The sequence below is a fragment of the Zootoca vivipara genome, chromosome 2, assembly GCF_963506605.1.
Source record: "Zootoca vivipara chromosome 2, rZooViv1.1, whole genome shotgun sequence".
Lineage (NCBI taxonomy): Eukaryota > Metazoa > Chordata > Lepidosauria > Squamata > Lacertidae > Zootoca > Zootoca vivipara.
Genome location: NC_083277.1, coordinates 82,368,787 through 82,387,379, shown reverse-complemented (window position 1 = coordinate 82,387,379; position 18,593 = coordinate 82,368,787). Strand labels below are relative to the sequence as shown.

Here is an 18,593-nt window from a genome sequence, read left to right as displayed (position 1 = left end):
ATGGGGCGAAGGGAGTGAGGCCTCCTTCTGTCTTTTGTTGTCTCTACTTTTTTGTCCATCTTTTGTTTTTTGCTTTTGTTGGGTTCTCTTTTTTTGTTTCTAAACTAGAGCAAACAATTTTTTTTAAAAAAGGGCAAAAAAATGTACACTGAAAAGCACTAACAAAGCCTGATTATGTAACCTCTGCGCAGATGCAGCATGGACTTTTATCTCTTTCCCCCTTCCAGGCGCTTTGGGTTGATGCAAGCAGCTACTCCAATATCAGCCCCTCTCCCTCCCTTGCCCCTTGTAAAACCCTCTCCGAGAGGAAAACAGATCCTTTAAAATGAAATAACAAAAGCACCCTCCCCCTTTCCCCCGCCCGCCCCACCCCAGCTCCCTCAGCACCCCCTGCTTTTCACCTTGAAGCCCACCTCTTTGCCCCTGGAGAATGCCAGTATTTGTTCTGTGTTATAAGTGCCAAGAAAAATTTTGTGACTCCCTCATCCCTGTGACCTGAGAGTATCAAGAAATTGCACATTAACTACTGTAAAGATTAAAAATAAAAAAGGAATTCAGAAATGTTAATAAATAAAAAAAAGTTTGTAACAATTGCGTGCCTGACCATTTCATTTGTAAGATTGATTATTCCCTGGGGAGTTATCCTGGAGCAGCCTTGCCGAAATTAAAAACAGACCGGATTTGCTTAAGGTAGGTATCTAAACTTTGGAGCATTTCTATGGATGCATCAGGCTAAGTAAATTCTATTTCCAAATTAATCAACCCCGTGGTACAAAACAAATATGACTGAGAGTCATGTTTGTGTGTTTCATTAAATTTCATATCTTGCTCTTCAACTCCCCTAGACTAGAGTACAGATGGGCAACTGGTTGCCCTCCATATGTTGTTCGTTCAACTCCTGCCAGCCCTTATCAGCATGGCCAATGGTGAAAGCTGGTGAGAGTTGTACTCCAGCAACATTGGGGGGGCCACAGGTTCCCCACCCCTGGACTATACAAAGGATTCCTTAAACTACAGCATAAATGTTTGAAAAATCGAGCACCATTTGATTAGCATATTTACCTTTTCTTGAGTTCAGCAGAACATGTTGAATTTCTATTTCTCTACTGAAAAGGGTGGCTCTGATTAGATTGCTGTGCACACTTCCCTGGGACTAAGCCCCACTGAACACAATTGAACTACATCAGATTAGGCTGCAAACTACACAGCAAGACTCTGTTTTGGTGATTTGGGGAGGGAGGACATGATAGGAGGTTGGTACTGCTGCAAACGGTAGAGATGAGAGAGCAATTACTCGGTTGCTCAGAATACAATGTGATCACAGATTTGAGCTTTAGGCAATCAGTTAAGAATCATCTTAAACAATGCCCACACAATTCAATAAGAATGACTGAGAGTGAGTTCAAAGTGCATTAGATCCCTAGCTTCAAATAACATATGTGGCTGGCAGGCCATAGTTGAAGACAGAATGCTAGTCTAGTTAGATCAAAGTAGGGTTCTCTTCTAGTTCAGAGGTGGGGAATTTCTGTCGCTCCATATTTTCTTGGTCTTCAGCTTCCAGCAGCCAGGGATGACAGTGACAATCGGACATCATCTGGATGGCCATTGCTGCTCTTGATTTCATATTTTGGGGTATGTAAATATCACCACTCCCTCCCAACAACATTCCAGAACCAAAATCTGTATTAAATAGAAGTATAAAAACTTTTATTTTTCTTGGAAGATCTAAAAAGCTTGTTTTGGTACCTTTTTAAAAAAATAATACTTCACAATAGAAACAGAATGGCTTCTGAGTGCATGTGACAGCAGAGCTGCCTCATAGAAAGGGCTGTTATCCTCCACTTGGGCTTGGCTGAAAGTAGCTGTCTATATCAGCATAGACAGTGTGTCCTTGGCAGGGATTTAGACCTAAGGGGAGAAGGTTTGTTTACCATATAACTGAAAGGGATTGAGCTGACTGGGTGTCTAGAAACCAGTTTTCTTGAAGTGCTTGGCAGCACCCCAAAAGTATTGGCACCACTTGCAACCTGAAGCACAGCACTGAGGCCTGAGGGATTTGGGTGATGAGATTCTGACATTTTGCTCCCTGTTTCTGTTGGACGGCTGGCCTCACAGTAAGAGAAGGAGCATTGGGGGGGGGGTGTGATGTTGCCAGTTCCACTAAGCAAAATCCCTTTCTTGGCACTTAGGCAGTGAGATGGCTTTGGCCTGTTCTCAACTCTGAGCAATTTTGTCCTTTAAAAAGGAAGCAAAGCCTTTGTCCTATCCCGTCTATTCACAGTGTCCATGTGCTACTGGCTGAGGTGAAACACAACCAATGGCTTAGTCAATTGTGCTTCTTCAACAAGACACATTAAATGTGCAGCAATCTTGCGCCCGTTCAGAGAGGTGGCATGAAGAATAAGAACCTATAATGGCAGCAAGAGTAGTCAGCTGGGACCGTGTTCTTCCTCTTTGGCTGCTGGAGATGAGAGGAAAAGGCTACTCAGTGGGGGAAAGGAAACTGACGCTGCTGCACCTACTTGCAAAATGGGTAACAAACTGCATATGCAATATGGCTTCCACATTTAACAGGCACATCTGTCTATAATTTCACCCTGGCACACACAAAAGGGGGGAGATGGCACAAATTTCCTAACCTCCAGAACCCAGTCCTCCTTTTTCACAAATCTGCAGCCTTAAACAATTAGGAGCAAAGCCTGACTGCAAGGGAGAGTAGCCCATTTGGAAACCCATCATTCCACCTGATTAAACGGACATGCTTCCTTTTCACCTTTGGAGGAAGCTTCGCCACGATCCCACACAGGATACAAGTGTTCCACTCGGCAGGGATGGGATTGGTACCTGCCACCCTTCCCCCATGTCCGTTCTGCCGTTTGATCACAGAGCAAGGATAAGAACCAGCACCACCACCACGACAATGAGCAACAGGCCGATGATGCACCACTGGCGCCGTTCTGATGGAGTGGGAGAAAATACAGGGGGGGGATGGTGTTAAATGCAAGAAGACCAACCCCGTTAAGAACCCACCAGCCCTTCCACCACAGTGAGGGGTCTGACATTGTAAATAAGCAAAAACAGTTAGAAGGGATCCTTTAAGAAAAGGGATGAGTGACTTGTGGCCCTTCACATCTTGTTGGACTCTGACTTCCATCAGCCCCAGGTAGCACAGCCCAATGGTCAGGGATCATAGGAGCCGTAGTACAAGAACATCTGGAGAGCTATGGGTTCTCCAGTCCTGCCTTAAACAGAATTAATTTAAAGCACGTAAGATGCTGCAATTTGAACCATATTCTAACCCTCTGAACCATGTGCCCCATCCCACTGGCCTGCACTCCCAAGCATGGTGGACGCAGGTGCAAGAATCATCCTTGGAAGACCACAAGTAGAAAGGGCTCAAGTGAACATCTGAGGAAATGATATTGGGAGGTCTATTCCCGGATTAAAACACCATAGTGTGGAGACCTAATCTAGCTTGTTGGGTTAATCATTAATCTAACCCACAGCCCTGGTGTCACAGGCAGCGTTAGAAACTGAGATATGAAAGCTAGGAGCTAAATGGCACCCTAAACCTAGGTTATGGACGCAACAGTGGAATGTCTAGGCACACTTTTTAAATAACAAGAATACAAAGCTTAAAACGGACTGCAGCTAAAATATTATGTTCAATTTTCACAGGGTCTAGTCCTTCCCCTGCCCACCCCCTTAATCTTATTGAGAGGGTCTCTTCTCCAGTCTTCAGAGAGTAGCTGGAAGTGGGGAGGCAGAAAAGGGTCCTCCTTTCCTTCCACGCTGCCGTTTTAATCTGAAATCTTAGACACAGTACTGCGGCCAGAGCTCAGAAACTGCTAGCGCGAATGAAATTCCCAGTCGCAAAATGCGCCTAGAATAATGGGAATTTCCAACATTGGACACAAGTAGCTAATATCCGTAGCACTCTTGGGCAAGAGCTGGGGCAGGATGGAGAGACACTGCAGGCCTGTTTATGGCATACAGTGGAGCTTGAATTCCTGCCTGCCTCACCTATGGAGGAAGGGCTGCAACTTAAGAGATCTGCATGCAGACGATCTCTGGCTCAGTCCCCAGACTCTCCAGGTAAGGCTGGGAGTGTCTGGAGAGCTGCTGCTAGTTGGTATTCACAATACTAAGCTAGGTAGACAAAGGATCTGACTCGGAAAGCTGCATTCCTGTGTGCAAACTGCTTGCTCTTTGTAAGCCAGAAACGAGAGCACTAAATGACACTGTAGTGGCACTCCTGCCAGGAAAAAAATGGTTTTAACCTGCTTTTCCATCTATTACTCTAGGGACTTGTGCTGAGAGCCAGCAGTAGAAATGGAGATGCAATACTGGCCCAACCAGAATGTTCAGGTTTTTATACCATTACCTCATTCTTTTAATTGCCATTCTGTTTCACACATATTGTACACGTACTCCAGATCTCCTGTGATGGATCTGCCTTGCTGAGTCTCAACAATGATGCCAAATGCTCCTTTGATTAAGAGAGGAGGGCAGCAAAAACTGCCTCCCAAGTGAATACTAAGCTCAAACCTAGATTATTGTTCCTCCTGGCCCCCCACCAGCAAGCGGATGGGTCAATCTGATTGCAGAGGAAAGAGGCAGGGTGTGTGCTGGAAGTGTGCAGAAATTCACAGTTGTGAAACACAGAATACTTTTTGTGGAAGCCAGATTGCCTTTGCCTGTGGTGATGTTTATGGTGAGGAAGGCAGGGGTGAGGAAGCTAAGACCTCTCTACCTGGCCACTGGGACTTTTACCAGGGCACATCCCTCTCCTGAGGCCACGCCCCTCACTAGTCCTGTCTTGGCTGGCTGAATATGTTCCTGGACTCTGCCGCTTCTTGCCTGCCTGGATGGTGAGTGGTGTGTATGTGTAAAATCAGCTGACATTTGCATAGCTGGAATCAGTCTACTGTAAAAAAAAAGGTAAGAATCTGCTAAGATGCCGCTTCCTGGCTATCCCACTGCGGCCCCAAGAAGATTATCCACAAAGGAAGGCAGCCCTCAGGATGAGAAACATTCCCCACCACTAAAATAATAACACTTGCTATTCTTTTATGGGAGATGGCAAGCATCCTGATTCCTAAACCAACACTTTCAGTTACTTGATGCCAAATCCTGGTGGGCAAAGCTGGTGGGCAAAAGAAAGCAATTTCAAGAAGCTGGGGGGTGAGGTTATCTGGGTGTGGAGGAGTAAAATCTCCCTTGTACCAAAGTAGTACTGGAACAGAGAGCTGTTTCTTACCACTTGCCATATGGGTGACACTGGCCATTTTTCTGAGCACGCCATCCATGCGGTTGTGAGTGCTGTCCATCTCATGGGCAAAGTCTTCCAGCATCCTGAAATGCCAGCAAAGGCATCGTCAACGTGAGTGGCAACTGTCCACAGGGTAACCCTCTCCCAATAAGAGCTTCGGAGTCTTGCCTCCACCCCACAAAAATCACAAAGCACGGGGATGTCAGCCAGGTGTGCCGGCAGGTTGCAAGCAGTTTTCTTTTAGGGGTATCTTCCCTGCCAAGAGAGTTCAGAATCTACTCATTCGAGCTACACCAGCATTTTCTAGAAATGGGATATGCAACTGGGAGCCAGGGGTCCAATCTGTTCCAAGCATAATCCCTGATCCCCATAACCAGCCTTAATGAACACAAGGGTGCCCCCCTCTGCCAAGCCAAAATGCAAGGAAAAGGGTTTCTTAAATTACTTCCTGGCAGAGTGAACAGCAACAGAGGTTCTGGCCAAGTGCTCTCCTTCTGATGCTCACTCAGAAAATGGGGTTGGGCAGTGGAAGTGCACAGCAATGGGGGGGCCCCCTCTGGCAAAGAACTCTGTTCCTGCTGAAGAAGGGCAGGAGGGAGAGGGTAAAGCACTCACACAGGTACAGGAGCATCCTGTGCACATGTCTCTGAAAATTGAGTCCTTCCTGAATCTGTTAGAAATGAGTGGCCACCACAGTTCTATATAGACAAAGGTTCTGGATCCTCTTCTCTGATCTAGCAGCGGCCAGGATTGCCAGAGTTGTATTCATTGGGACTAGTCTACTGCCATTTTATCCAGGCCTAACCTGCTAATGGGCCGCCCCCACTGTCCCCTTTGCTGCTTGAAAGTTTCGTCTAAAGAGCAAGATAGGAGTGTTGCAATACATCAGCACACACACACACACCCCACACTACCTGCACTCACACAGTTTGCTCATCCAGCTCTTCTCCGACCCGACTCGACATGTGCTTCAACACTCGGATGCTGCCAGAGACGAGCTCCAGCTCCTCATCCTGCTCCTCAATGATCAGCTGTCAAGGAGAATGTGAGGCATCAGCGGGGGAGTCTGTTAGAACTCAAAGCAAAGAGAAGCGAAGAGGGTTCCTGCCCACAATACAACAATATGTTGTACAAAGAAGTCTCTGCCTCAACTGGACACTGGCCTTCAAGGTGAGGGGAAATGAGGACCAAGCTGGAGTAGCAACTCTGGGAGTTGGGCAGCTGTACTGTCACTGCTGAGGCTCCACATAGGACCCATAAATGTCCATCTTTTTGTGTGCATTTAGGCAAGTGGGACCAAAACTCATTTCAACGGCAGTCTTGGAAAAACTGAGACTAGTGAATGCTTTTACAGGTTAATATCCCTTCACAGAAGTCAGCCCTCAGGATCTTGACTGTCACATTAATGTTTTGTCAAAGAATCCAGCGCTTGCACAACAAGAGTGGTTATGGGGCTCCTCTTCATTTAGCAAGAAGCGAAAGGTCTCTGGTACTTCCTCAACAAATGTCCTCCTGAGCACACCCAGCCCAAGGAGGACAAATGTTTAATTCTTTATTGACAAAACATGAAGTTACAGTAGCTCCTGAGGCGCACTGAACACACACACACACACACTTCTGGTGGCTAGGTAGCTGTTGTCGCTCCTCAGGCTTGCGCTCCAAGTTGGACTGTTGAACAGGTGGCCAGGCCTACACCGCAAACTTAAGTACTATCATCTGATGGTGTGAGCACAAGCAACCTGTGACTTGTCCTACACTGAAGTTGTCACTGTGCCTGCCTCTTCAAGGCCCTCCTGGTCCTGGGGGACAGTGGGGAAGGGTACGGAGGGGATTCTGCCGGCCTCTTCCCTTCATGCACTGTCTCTCCCTCAGCTCCTGCCACGTCCTGTCCTTCTTCCACAGTCTCTGACTGCTCAGACCCCTCCCCACCCTCCAGCTCAGGCTCCTGCCTTGCAGAAGGCCCACAACCACATAAAGCACTACCCACTTCCCCAGGATCAGCCTCTGGCCCCGCCACCTCTTCCGATCACTCCTCAGAGCCCTGCCAGCCCCCAGTGCCAGAGTACCAAATAGGCAGAGTAGGCACTGGCCTAAGGGCCCCACGCCTTTTAGGGGCCCCAAGACAATGGATCAAAATAATATTGATTTGATCTTGAAAGAAAATTACAAAAATGAATTAGGAAATAATTTGCAAGGGGGGCCTCCACAGGGTTTAATCCAGCACTGCCAGTCCCTGACAATATATTGAAATGGCCATTTGGGAGGAGACCAAACAGAGTGGGAAAAGAGGCTTGCTTTGGTTCGGAATCAACATGGAACAATTTGATTTCTAGCCTAAGTCATCCCAAAGACTGGATAATGTGTTTCCTTAACTTGACTGTCTTCACAATAACCTTTTGAGTAGCCCATTGTTATCCCATTCTGCTACTGAGAAATGGAGGGCCTTGCCTCCTGCTTGGGTTTGAAACCATACTCACTGTAAGAAAGGGAGGCAGGAAGCATTTACCCTCACCTCCACTCAAGGATATCTGTCACCTGTAATCTGACAGGGAAGGAAGAAGAAAGCAACTCAACGTATGGGGACCCTGTGGCCTCCAGATGTTGCTAAACTACAGTGCTCATCGTCCCTGACTGCTGACAACGCTCAGGATGATGGGCATTGGAGTCCAACAACATTCAGAAAACCACAGGTTCTTCACTCTTGTACTTGACTGAACCCATAACTGGGGGAGAGGAGAGAGGTACAGGGAACAGGTAGTATGCAGATGCTGTGAGCATCTTTTGCACTAGAGCCCAAGATTTCTCTCAATGCAGGTATCAAGCTAGAGGACACGGTTAGGTCTCTGTAGAAAGGGATGTTGGTGAAAATGATGGACTGGGGTGGCTCACTATCACTGCTCTTACCTTCTGATGCAACTGCTGCTCTTCCAAAGTATGTGAATTAGCTGTTGACAGTTCCTCTGCATCCAGCATCCCATAGTGTTCCCTGCTCCCCAACAGCATCTGCAGAGGGAGGGAAAGGGGGACACTATCTGAGCAATCCCAGGATTCTTAGTGCTCCCAGGAGAGCTGAGACCAAGCAAGGAAGGAAGGAAGCAAAGGTGAGCTGGGTAGAAGAATCTGCAGGGTTAAGTGGAACTCAGGGCCTAGGAAGAGCCTTTCTCTGGTAAGGAGATCAGGAACCTTTTTCACTGCATTCCAGAATTAAATGGCTCTTAAAAATGTGGGGTTGAGATCAGAAGCAATATTATGGATGAGGCTCTCAGGTGGTTCTACCATAGATGCCAAGTCTCCCGTTTTTCGCAGGAAACCCCCGGATTTTAATTCGTTTCCCGCTGTTCTCCCAAATGGAAAAACATCCCGGAAATCCCTGGGATTTCCTACCTGCCAGAGGTTCCATTTTGGGTGCTGGCGCCACCTGATTTCCGGTGCCCAGACATGGGTAGCGCGGCACCGGAAGTCGCTTCTACACATGTCCAGACATGTGTAGAAGCGACTTCCAGTGCCGCACTGCTGCTGATCCCGCATTTTTCGGCGGGAGACTTTTGAGTGGCAGCTATGGGTTCTACTCATTTAAGGGGGAATCAACAAGTGTGATCGTGCATTTCATAAGAGCTCTGGACTATAATCCATACCCCAAGGATACTGACAGTGAGACAAAGGATGATTCACTTTAAAAAGAGAGAGAGAGCCCATTTACCCAAGCAATTTGCGCCTTGTAGAAGAAATCTGACCTTACCCTTGGTTAGATGACCAGCTCCACTTCCTTTGTGGCAAAGAAGCTCTAGAACAGCCTTCTCCAACCTGGTGCCCTTCATATGTTTTGGACTACAATTCCCATCAGCCCCTGCCCACTTGGTGAGTGGGAGACTCTGGAGAAACCAGGATGGGGAAGGCGGCTCTATGCTACCGGGGATAAAGAGCTACCCTAGCCATTGCCAATTCTTTCCCTCCCAGGAAATAAATTTCCAGCAAAACACTGAGGTGTGGCGAGGGTGGTAAAATGTGCTTACCTCTCTGTTTTTCCTCTCCGCAAAGGCCTGTGCTGCTGGACTGGATATGTGATCCCTCATTTCCTTTAGTCAAGAAAAGGAAGCAGTAAGAGAATATAATCAGATGAGCCCATGGCCTTTAAGAGTTCGCCCATAATAACAACAATAAGGGTGGGTTTTTGCAGAGGCACACAGTCTCCTATTGTAATCCATCCTAGGGTCCAGTGGGAAATAAATAAGATTACATGAGTTGACATCCTTGTAGATCACCTATGGGCCAAAATATTGGATATAAAATGCAGTACTGTCCCAGTTTCAGCTACAAGTGTGGTTTAGTGGTTAGAGTATGGAATTAGATCCTTCTTTTTTTAAAATTGAAAAAAATCCTCTCCCTCTCAGAATAAAGCACCCCAGCCACACACTTTTGTTAACACTTCCAAATCATCACTCAACATTTCACTTACCATACCACAGAGATGGAGAAGATGTGGCCCTCTAGACCAGGCATCCCCAAACTTCGGCCCTCCAGATGTTTTGGACCACAATTCACAATTCCCAACATCCCTGACCACAGACCTTACTGGTGAGGTTTGTTGGGAGTCCAATAACACAGAGAGCCACAGACTCCCTAACCCTGCAATAGAACTATTCCTGTTGCATACAATAAGTGTTTTATGCTGCATAGGACAAAATGCTCCAATAGTGACAAGGCATACGTTCGACTCACCCTGACTGATTCTCGCATCTCCGTGACAAAAGTGCGCCGGGTGGCAACCTGGGAGGGCTCAATTTTGAACTTGCGCGGGTTTGACACCACAATGCGTGTTCATGAGTTAAGTTTGAGTCACCGAGTTAGAAAGCAGACAGAACTACCTGGTCACAAATATGTGGGCCAACGCTGCATTTAACCTACCAGGTGCTCTCTAACTGTAGCAGAAGCTACCAATTTATTAATTCATTTATTTAAGAAAGAATTTATATGGCACCCACTATCCGATTTTTCATTTCAGGGCAGTGTGCTACTACACTTTATAGGAAAATATAAAATAATAATCAGATAGAGAAAAGAAAAGAACATTAAAACTGGGGGAGAGACCTTTGGTCCAGAGGCCAAATATGGCCCTCTAGTTCTCTTCGTCTGTATGTCACAGTTTTCTGGGTGACATGCACCAAAAAAAGGCAAAACAGGCCCCAGATAAACCTCTTCAGCTAGGGCATGCCATAAAATTGGGGAATTACTGCTGAGAATGCCTTCTCCCTTGTAACTGAATAAGGGTTTACTCCCCTTCCAGTTCTTGCAAATATCCCTGCAAAAGAGCAGGATGGGGGTGGGGTGGGGAGAGCTGCTATTGCCTGCTGCTACCATCCTACCGGTAGCAGCAGACAGTGCGCGTAAAAAATGGTGCAACGTAATTCCCTGGAGAGGCAAAAAAAAACACACCCATACGCTGTTCCAGCCCCAGCTTCAAAAGGATATATATGGTTTCCTCCAGGTCCTCCAGGTCCCAGTCGATGCTGCGCAAGCTGTTGCGTAATTCATTAGTAGTCCAGTCAAATTCCTCTTTGCTGACGACCTGCGTCTCCTGCAGCAGCTGACACCAGCGCTGATAGAGCCCACGTGCTGCATTTACGGCTTTCTGAACTTCCCTACAGAACAAAAAATACCAGTGTGTGACAGGGATGAGGTGGGCGAGCCAGGACAGGGTACTATTTCTCCTGCCAAAGCCGTGAGACCACCAGACTGAACACGACCCACCGGCCTTGCATAGCGACAGCTCTGTTTCTGCAGCTGCAGGCAGGTGACAAGCGTAGGAGGTTTGCCGAACCCCCGGTGGGTCCCCATATATCATCGATTGGGTCCATTCAAGTGGGCAAACCGCAAGCTGTGCAGCTCTGTTCCACCTGACAGGGAGCCTCCCATAAGGCAATGTTTCCTCCCTTGAAGCAGCTGCATCTCTATACTGAGAGAGGTATCCTTGCATTAAAAAAATAAAAAGTTCACTTCAGAGGACTGTTTGGAAGGGGAAAATCTGTATGAATAGCTGTCCGAAGAACCACATGGTACTCCAGGCTCCATGTGTCTAGAGATGAGTTACCCTGGAGGAAATTGGGCTTGTAAAAAGCTGCGCACTGGACCACGGGTGGCAGATAAGAATTGCCTCCTGGGGACCAGGCAGGAAGGTTTTACAAAAAATTGGTGGTTCTTCATTCTTTAAGTCCAGTAGTAGCAAACCTCTGGCTAACAGGATGTTCCTGGTCTGGGCTCCCAACTCCCTCCAGTCCCAGTCAGCCTGGCCAATGGTAAGAAATGATGGGAGCCAGAGTCTAACAAGGCTACAACCCTGTTTTAGATCACAACAGTCTAGCACAGATATATGTGAACATTGCACATGTCCAGAAGGTAAATGCATTTTGGTGATCCCTCCAGTCCAGCCTTCCCCAACCTAGTGCCCTCCAGATGTTGATGGATTACAACTCCCATCATTCCTAACTATTGTCTTTGCTGGCAGGGGCTGATGGAAGCTGCAGTCCCACCAATACCTGGAGAGCACTGGGTCAGGGAAAGCTGGATCTAATCAGAAACAAGATACCTTCATTAACTCGAGTGGTGTCTCATGCACTCCAGGAAATGACAGTCTGACAATTGCACTAGGATACCTAATGGGCCATCTCAAATAAATATATATAAACCTAAAACCTTGAAGTCAGCTCCCTTGATGTGGAGACTCTTCTTAAAGAGTAAGCGGGTGAGTATCTCATTGTTGGATACTTCATATGGAGGAGTACTTATGGAACCGTGCTTTGAGCCCCCCCCCCCCATGGGCATTTCCATTTGGGGGCAGGCTGCTCAAAGAGGGTGAGGGTCTGTCAACTCCAGGCAAACGTGGATGGCACTGAACATCTTGACACATTCCAGTCTGGCTTCATGCCTTCATTTGGCACTGAAACAGCTTTGGTCCCCTTAATGAATGGCCTTTGCCAAAAGATAGCCCTGGGGAGCATGATGCTATGAGTTGTCCTAGACCATGGGTAGGCAACCTAAGGCCATAGCTGTCAATTTTCCCCATTTTTAAAGGAAAATTCCCTTATTCTGAATAGGATTCCTCACGAGAAAAGGGGAAAGTTGACAGCTATGCCTAAGGCCCATGGGCCAGATGCGGCCCAATCACCTTCTCAATCCGGCCTGCGGACAGTCCAGGAATCAGCGTGTTTTAACATGAGTAGAATGTGTGCTTTTATTTAAAATGCATCCCTGGGTTATTTGTGAGGCATAGGAATCCGCTCATTTTTTTTTCCTTTCAAAATACAGTCCAGCCCACCCCATGGTCTGAGGGACGGTGGACCGGCCCGCAGTTGAAAAAGGTTGCTGACCCCTGTCCTAGACCTCTCAGCAGCTTCGGTACAATCAACCTCCAAACCAGGGGTACCACATTCCAGTGGTTCTGTTGCTAGGTGTCTGAATTATTCCAGAAGGTGGTGCTAATGGATTTTACCCAGTACTGCATTTTGATTTTTTTTAATAAAATAAACCACAGAAACAAATACAGTGCTACCTCGGGTTACAGGCACTTCAGGTTATAAACTCCACTAACCCAGAAATAGTACCTCGGGTCAAGAACTTTGCTTCAGGATGAGAACAGAAATTGCACGGTGGTGGTGTGGCGGCAGCGGGAGGCCCCATTAGCTAAAGTGGTACGTCAGGTTAAGAACAGTTTCAGGTTAAGAATGGACCTCCAGAACGAATTACCGTATTTTTCCGTCTTTAAGACGCCCCCATGTATAAGACACCCTCTATTTTTGCGGCAACAACCAATCGCCACTCCATCCTTGGCAGTATCTGTGTATAAGACGCCCCCTAATTTTTGGCATTATTTTTAGGGGGGAAACCCAGTCTTATACTCAGAAAAATACGGTAAGTTCTTAACCCGAGGTACGGTACCACTGTAGTGGTGTCTGAAAGATGCAAACTTGTAGGTAGCCTACAACAACTTGCCATCTCTTCCAGCTGCTTCTGTTCCATTCCTTCCAATTCTGTACTGGAAAGGCTACTGTGGCAGTGAATGAGATACGGCACTGTTAAAACCACTGCAATTATAAAGCAGAGGTGTGGCCCTCCTGATACTGCTGGACTATAGCTCCCAGCATCCCTGGGCATTGGCCATGCCGACTGAGGCTGATGGGAGCTGGAGTCTAACAATATCTGCCCAGGGGGGCGGCATAGGTTTCCCATGTCTGCTATAAAATGGGATGTCCATAGAGGATAAGTGTGGCGAAAGGGAGGCATAGGTCTGTTTTCATCATCCAAACGAAGAACAGTAGATTTAAAGAGAGAGCAAAGCACAAAACTCTAGATCTCCTTTTTTCCCCATCTATGAGATCCAGCTGCCAAAACTCAACAGTATTTCTTCAAGCTGGCAAATTATATAGAGTCACACCATTCACCAGATAGTAGGACAAAATGAGGAAGGAGATCAAGGGACAAATTGCAACCAAGTACTACATATTCAAGGGTTTTTGGAAATATGGTAGTCTGTTAATTACAAAATGTGAAGCTGGAAAACATCACTAATTATCCTACTCAGCAATTATTTCAAAGTGCAAGTGTCAAGCAAAATACTTTACAAAAAAAACCCCTATTTCTACAAAGTAACTTCCTTGTTTAGTTGTGTGTAACTAACTACAGAAACTGATTACTTGTCACAGACACCTATTTTGGGAGCTGTAGCTTGTTCAGACACACGAATCTGTCATGGTGGAAAATTTGGGCACAATATTTTTTAGTAATGTCCACAGTTCCCCAAATATGAGCTGCCCATAAAATTTATAAACTGTCAACTTCGAGGCCGAAATGAATCCGCTTTGCTGTGACCCTGTGGCGGCTTTTGTGGGAGTTTGATCCATTAGGGTGGATGATTAATAATAATAATAATAATAATAATAATAATAATATAGAAGTAGAGCAGTGCCTTTATTAGGATCGGCTAATAAACGGAGTTTCGACGAAGTTGCTTATCTGATGCGGGTTTCTAAGAGTTCTCTAGTTTCACGCACCCGCCCCGCCTCCACATCCCCGAGTTACCCGACGCTTCCCACGCTCGCAGACCCACGCGGGGCCAGGCTGCCTTGCTGCGGCGCCTATCCCCACCAGGGGCGAGGAAAGACGGAGTTTGCGGCGGCCGTGGGAGTGGCTGCCACTCACCCTTTCACCACGAAGAACGGGTCCTCCAGAGACATTGCTGACCGGTCGAGATGCCTTCAGGAAGAGCCCAGCCGGCCGGAGAACAGCGTATGGGGGCCAAACCATATAAGTCTATGAGCGAAGCGTCCCAGCTTGTCCCTCCCTCCCTCCTTTCCTGAGCTGAAGCCACTTAGCAGCCACGTTTACTACGGGCGCCTCTTTCCTAATAGCAGGCCGCCCTCTCTCGACTCAGCCCAACCCGGCGCTCCCTCCCTCACCCCTTCCCCTGCGAAAGTGGAGCCGGACTTTCCTAGGGAGGAGCCGGGGAAACGGAGGAGAGCGATTGGCAAGAGCAATCAGGACTCTCCCCTGGAGCTTCTAGCAGCCTCGCGTTTCATTCTTGGCCTCCTTTCTTTCTTTTCCTCCACCCTCCTCCGCCTCAGCTTCCTGGAGATGGAAAGTGCGTCACTCTTACAGTACTAAGAAACGCGGCCCTAAAATAGCTCAGGCTGCACCCCGCCCGGCTTCCTGATTCATTCATTTTCCGCCTGCAAACTGAGCGTTTGAGTTCTTGGGCTCCACTCCCTGGGCGTGGGTTCAAAACCGCAGCTCCTTATCGGTTACACTCTAGCCACTCATTCACACTGTAAGGGCGCCTACAAAGAGGCTTGCTGAGCGGTCTGCAAGTCCCTGCTTGGTTGTGTGTGTGTGTGTGTGTGTGTGTGTGTGTGTGTGTGTGTGTGTGTGTTTTCAGTGCATGCCTGTGGGTGAAGTGGAGATTTTAATTCATGTTGGTGGTGGTTTAAGGGACCAGGAACGGTACTTAAATTCATGGCACAATGGAGTGCGCTCCTTTGTACTCTCCGCATTACTCTGTGCAATTTATTTCGGTGTGATAGTTCGCGTGACCAACGCATGCCCAGGCATCGGGCAGGGGGGGGGGGAAGTCCACGGGGAAGAAAGGTCGCCTGCGGAGACTCGAGCGTGATGCAAGAGTAAGGGAAAACGTGCCAGTTTGTAATACGAGACCAGCTAAAGATAGTCATTGCTAACTGGCTTCCCTAGGATGCGGGGCACGATCTGACGCGTACGTTACTAATAAGTAAATTCCGCTGCGTTCATAGGAACTTGCCTCTTGATTGAAGTGTGTATAGGATCGCGATTTTACATCTACCGATGTCTACTCAGAAGCAAGTCCCGCTGAGTTCAATGGAATTTACTCCCAAATAAGTATGCATGTGTAGCACACCCTTAGCCATAGTGGATCGTGTGCAGATCAATGCGGGGGCTTGGAATATGCTTGGGGATGGGAGCTGTGCGCGCGTGGAGAGTCAATGCGGCGAGGCTCTGGAGGGAACAGCGCAGAGCACGTGCAAAAGGGTTGCATGCGACCCAACAAAGATGGTTGTTCGGGCTATTGTGCATGGTCGGACGGCATGTTGAGTTTATGAGAAGAAGGTAGGTAATATATTTAAATCACGCGGGAGTTCAGTGGTAAGTACACACCTACGGCCGTGTATGTGCGAAAAAGAAAAGGTATCCAGGCAGTATTTGTTTTTAATACAAGCAGTGTTTGTTTTTAATGAGGGAGTCTGTACCTGTAGGTTATATTGCTATGGCAGGCTTTAGTGGCTTGTGTGCAACTTGTGTATTCTAGAGTGCCGTGTTACATCACGTCGCGGCGATGTGTAAACAGACGGGTGGCAAGCGCAGAGCCCTTCCTTGGTCAGGCTTCCGGAAACTCAATGGAGTCTCTCGTCTCGTTGCCCATTTATGGACACAGGAAGCAGTGCTGCTACGAGCGTAAGCATATTTTACAACGTTGGTAAACGCAGCCTTGGCTCCGCCCCTGTCGTCATGGTCCAATAATACATGCAAGGAAGCGGTAACCAGAGAGGCTGGGGTGACCTAAATAGAAGGAGGAGCCTGTTGAGCGAAGAAAGCCCTGGAGAGAAAACCCGACGGGGATCCAAGAGAGTCCTCGCTCAGTCACCATAGCAATAGGGTTGATCTAGTAAAAATGCGAACTGGCCTCTCTGATTCTGTCACGAATGAGTAAAAGATTTGCTTTTAAAGTGAAAGCCTCTGATACGTGTGCGTGAACGTGACTTAGTAAACTGTGATGCATGCAAAAAGAGCGCAACATAACCTCTAGCCTGTGCGCGCACGGTTAGTAACAAAGCCTGATAAGGGAAAACAAGGAGAGCCAGAAGACCCACTGACCATAGCTTGGAATCCTCTTCCTAGTCGAATAGCCGTGGTGGCAACAGCACAATTTCCAAAGCTTGTTTCAGCAATGCTGGCAGAGGAGGTAGGCAGCAGATAACAATTCCAGAGACACAAGCTGACAAGGAAGAGAGAAAGAAGCTCCCTCCCCCACATTCTGCTACTTACTGTGGTTGCTGTTCCCGAGGAAGGGACACATGACTAGAACTCAGTATTTCCTCCGGTTGAGCAATGAGAGCTGTAAAGCAGGAAAAACTGCCTGCCTGCACCATCTCTCCCACTCATGCTCCTGCAATATACTTGCTGGTCAACGGTGGGAACTGCTACTGTCCCAGCAGCAAGCCTGAATTCTTAATATGTTTTATGTGCAAAAGGTCTTGACCATGAAATAATTATGTGTCAAAAGTATACAAGAATTCTTGCATGTCCAGCCATGCTGATAAAGGCTCATCAAGTGTGTGTCTTGCAGTTGTCAGGCTCTGTTGTCAAGCTGCAGAAGGGATTCTGCCTGCAGAGTTTGGTCTCTCTATCTGGGCTGTACCTGCTCCTGACAGAGAACAGGAAGAATGGAGCTGAGCTTTTTATGCTTTGGGCTTGTTAAAACAGATGTGAAAAAATTGTCATTCCAAGTAGTGAATCAGTTCCTTCAAGACAAAGCTGAAAGCTATGTGAAATCGGTGCTTACTAATCTGACAATTTACAGCTAAATCTGCATGATGGGGCAAGACCTTGAGCTTTCAGAAAGTGTATATTGCCCACCATTTACTTACACCTGCAGTGCCTGTTAAATAGTTTTTGCACTGCTTCGGTTTTGAAGTTCCAGAGGTCTTTTACAATGACTTCCGCACCATATTCTGTTGAGAGTTCAGCAGTCCCATAGGCTTACTCGGCTTTCGATGAAATATGAGGATTGCAAGCATCAACTTGCCATCACAGTGCAGTTGAATATTTTGTGGTTGATTTAGCTAATGAGGCAGTTTTGAATAGTTCAGCAAATCAAATTAAAACTGATTCATACATACCGTATATATGACTGTATTTGTATTTGAAGTAACTCTGCATAAAAATAAAACAGATTTGCTACAGAATGTGAGTCCTTAACTGTACTGTACTGCAATGAGCTTCCAAATCTAAGAAATAATTGTCTGGTGATTGTGGTTTGTCAAAGCAAAAATTGGTCAGAGTTCACTATTGGTCAGAGCAAAAATTGGTCAGAGTTCACTATTCCCCTGGGTGTGGCCCAAATACAGTAGAACTAGAATGGCATGCTTTGGTAGTCCAGAGAGGGAACCCAAGGAAGCAAAAAATTAAGAGAATTGCTACCATGAATTCCCCCAGGATGTCAACTGACACAATTAAGGCACTTTCATTCTGAACATGCTTACTTAGAAGTATGTTCTGTTGAAATCAGTGCAAATTAAATGCACATACAGTACAATGTTTCGATATCACTTATGAATACTCTGAATTTGGAAAGGCAAAATCCATAGCACATTATGGCCAATTCAGGTTTTTAGTTAATTATGAATGTGGGAAATGCAATAAGCCATTTAAGGCCACAGTGTTCTGCACTCAGGAGCAAGTTCTGTTAAAATCAGTAGGGATTCCTTGCAAATGATCACGGTTTGAACATGTGTCACTCATGGAAAACAGTTGAAGTGGGAAACCATGCTTACTCATTTCCTAGAGCTGGTTCACACACGCATCTTTATTACTTGATTACAAAAGCAAACAATGGATGGCTTGCCTGTGTGAATGAGCCATCAGAGATCTAACCCAATAGCTAATAAGGCATGTAATTTCAAATGCAAGGCTTTTCAATGAAGTCAGATATTTCATTCATCAAGAGTATAGCATGGGACAATCATGAGATCCACATGTATGTGTGAATCTGGCCTTAGTGAATAGGAAATGAGCAGTGGAT

At 46.8% G+C, this 18,593-nt stretch overlaps 1 protein-coding gene across 3 annotated transcripts; it reads right to left on the bottom strand.

The window, feature by feature from the left end:
* Window positions 1-450: 450 nt before the first annotated feature.
* Window positions 451-16,942, bottom strand: STX10 (syntaxin 10). Of its 3 annotated transcripts, none has more exons than XM_060271749.1 (8): window positions 16,838-16,942; window positions 10,742-10,911; window positions 9,992-10,086; window positions 9,286-9,348; window positions 8,177-8,275; window positions 6,197-6,303; window positions 5,261-5,355; window positions 451-2,957 (listed from the first exon to the last, which is right to left on the bottom strand). In XM_060271749.1, the coding sequence occupies exons 1-8, from the start codon at window positions 16,939-16,941 to the stop codon at window positions 2,881-2,883; spliced, it is 810 nt and encodes a 269-aa protein (XP_060127732.1). In that variant the 5' UTR covers window position 16,942; the 3' UTR covers window positions 451-2,880. The 3 variants fall into 3 exon arrangements, with proteins under 3 accessions (XP_060127732.1, XP_034960799.1, XP_060127733.1); XM_035104908.2 differs by lacking the exon at window positions 16,838-16,942 and adding an exon at window positions 14,465-15,045; XM_060271750.1 differs by lacking the exon at window positions 451-2,957 and having other exon boundaries at window positions 6,187-6,303.
* Between the last annotated feature and the right edge of the window lie 1,651 nt (window positions 16,943-18,593).